The 2,265-nt window shown below is 43.3% G+C and overlaps 1 protein-coding gene across 1 annotated transcript in view; it reads right to left on the bottom strand.

The window, feature by feature from the left end:
* TRPC1 (transient receptor potential cation channel, subfamily C, member 1) overlaps positions 1-2,262 on the bottom strand; it is a 20,759-nt gene extending 18,497 nt beyond the window's left edge. The window contains exons 1-2 of the mRNA XM_009079198.1: positions 2,087-2,262; positions 760-914 (exon numbers count right to left, since the gene is read on the bottom strand). Of these exons, the coding sequence (XP_009077446.1) occupies positions 760-914; positions 2,087-2,222 (291 nt within the window). The 5' untranslated portion in view covers positions 2,223-2,262. The remainder of the gene's footprint in view (positions 1-759; positions 915-2,086) is intronic.
* Between the last annotated feature and the right edge of the window lie 3 nt (positions 2,263-2,265).

The raw sequence follows: 2,265 nt of genomic DNA, 5'->3' as shown, positions 1-2,265 counted from the left end.
TCCCTACAGTTGATAAAATACTTTTTAATTCACTTCAGAAAATTCAAATTTTTACTTTAAACAAAAATAAAATGAAAAGACACAGCTTTTATTATTGCCACTGAAAAGAAGATCCAGGGAAGAGAAAGTTTGGTTTTTTCACCTTCAATATCAGTGTAACAAAAGATACTACTTCTCCCTGTCTTACCACACTTAAGCCATCATAGCTTCAAGTCTCCCAGCAGCAGCAGAGATGCTGCATACAGTTAAGAAAGTATTGCTCATGGGAAACTGCCCTGCCATCAAGCATAGATCAAGTTTCACAGGAAAGCACTGCAGAAATTAATGTTTAAGAATTAACTTAAAATCAACTGCTACAAAGTGCATTTTTCTAACTGGTCCACCATCTTAAAAGTTAATATGTTCCACAGCCAAAAGGGTCTCTGCATTTTATACTTTTTAATATGATTCACTCTGACCATATGCTGTTTAATTTGCTTGAAGATAAAGTATGCATTATACCTCCAACAGGAATAACATTTAAAATAAATTTCAGACTTGTTAGTATTGTAGAGAATTGTAATCATGCATTTGCCATGGCAATAAAATCCCACTAGAAGAGTAAATTTGTGAGAAGAAAACACTTTCACACATTTTCCAGTTTAATGAAAAAAGAACTGAACTGCCTACAATGGCAGATTGTATTTCCTTCCAAATTGTGACAGATTCACAGAGAAGAGACATGACTACACTGAAAATTTTCAATACCATGCTGTATACCTGGCAGCCATAATCCAAAAGCAGCTGTAGTATGTCCAAGTTTTCATTTTCAATTGTTATGGTAACAGCATTTCGTCCAAGCACATCCACACAATTGATGTTCATTTCACCTGAGCTGTTTTCCTCCAGGAGCTTCTTAACCATGTAATAGTCACCTGTGCAAGTAATGTATAAAAATCACTTTGCATTACAAAAAAAGCAATAAAAGCATGTGAACATTTTAAGTACCAAATACCACCAAACGACACAACATTCCAAAGCCAAAAACCGACACTGAGTATATCAGACAAGTCAAGGTAGATGAGCATTGTCTCATCAGGCAGGAAAGTAAAGATATTTCAGACCTCTTTTCAGGAAAGCATTAGACATGTACTTTAGTCTATTGTTGTAGCTCCAGTTCTAAAAACACACACAAAAGCATGGGGAATTGTCAAAACTGACATACAGAGGAAGCACCAAGCTCAGTGACATGGAAGGCAGCTCCTCTGTCCAGCACAGCTGCAGGCTCAGAGAGGTGCTCTCGACATTGCTGCAAACAGATCTGAGCAGGAGCTACATTAGTCTACTTTGTGTCACTCCAAGTTTCCTGTCCATCTCATCAACCCAGGTGTGACATGATGCTACAATGTTATGAAATTTAGCAAATTTGATGAGCAAGTGAAACTAACTCCATAAGCTGCAATTTCCTAATGAGAATACACACATCAGGCTGTCCTGTTTAGGGTTGTTTTTTTTTTGTTCAATTGATTCCTCTTGCCGAAGGTAAGAGTTTGGACTTATGTCTGTCTCTAGGGTAACAAATTATTTAGCACACAGAAGACCATGACCAAGACAGACCTTAATGCAGAATACTTAGAGAATTCTACGTAGAGTGTGTAAAAGACACAGAGAGCCTGCAAGAATACTGAACCAGCTGTTATATAAACAATTGGGGGGTTACATTTTTGCTCACACGTTCGTTTGGCTCCCTGGAGCTGTGTTTATAGTCCGAGGGAAAGCTGTGGCTTGGTCTGGAGGTCAGGACAGACTCCAGCGACACAGAGCCCTGAGAAACGCCCGGCTCGGAGCCCAACACCTCAGGCACCTTAAAATCGGTCTGATTTAACACCACGTTTCTACTCCAAGGCTTAAAGGAGGTATCGCGTTTCAGAAAGGAAAAATCTCTTCCCGTGCACCACCCTGGGTGCAAACCACAGCCTCGCTCGTTCCGAGAGGTCTGGATAAGCCTCAGTTTCGCAGCGCCGCTATCCCCACACTCCTGTCCCGGCGAGCGCGGCCAACACCCCGCGCGTTCCTCCGCACAGCCCGAGCTCCCTCCGGGCCCTACCTTTGTCACAGGCCAACAGGAACAGCTTCTCGTCCAGGGTGGTCTCCTCCTTCACCTGCCGCACGTCCTTCAGCGCCAGCAGCTTGTTGGGCGAGGCTGAGGCGGACGGGTCTGCGCTCTGGTACAGGGCGGCCATGGCGCGGCCCCCACAGGCACATCAGCGCCCGCGCAGCGCGGCG

The sequence above is a fragment of the Acanthisitta chloris genome, unplaced genomic scaffold (genome assembly GCF_000695815.1).
Source record: "Acanthisitta chloris isolate BGI_N310 unplaced genomic scaffold, ASM69581v1 scaffold28437, whole genome shotgun sequence".
Classification (NCBI taxonomy): domain Eukaryota; kingdom Metazoa; phylum Chordata; class Aves; order Passeriformes; family Acanthisittidae; genus Acanthisitta; species Acanthisitta chloris.
The sequence above is the reverse complement of the archived record's forward strand: the minus strand, read 5'-3'. Positions and strand labels throughout refer to the sequence as shown.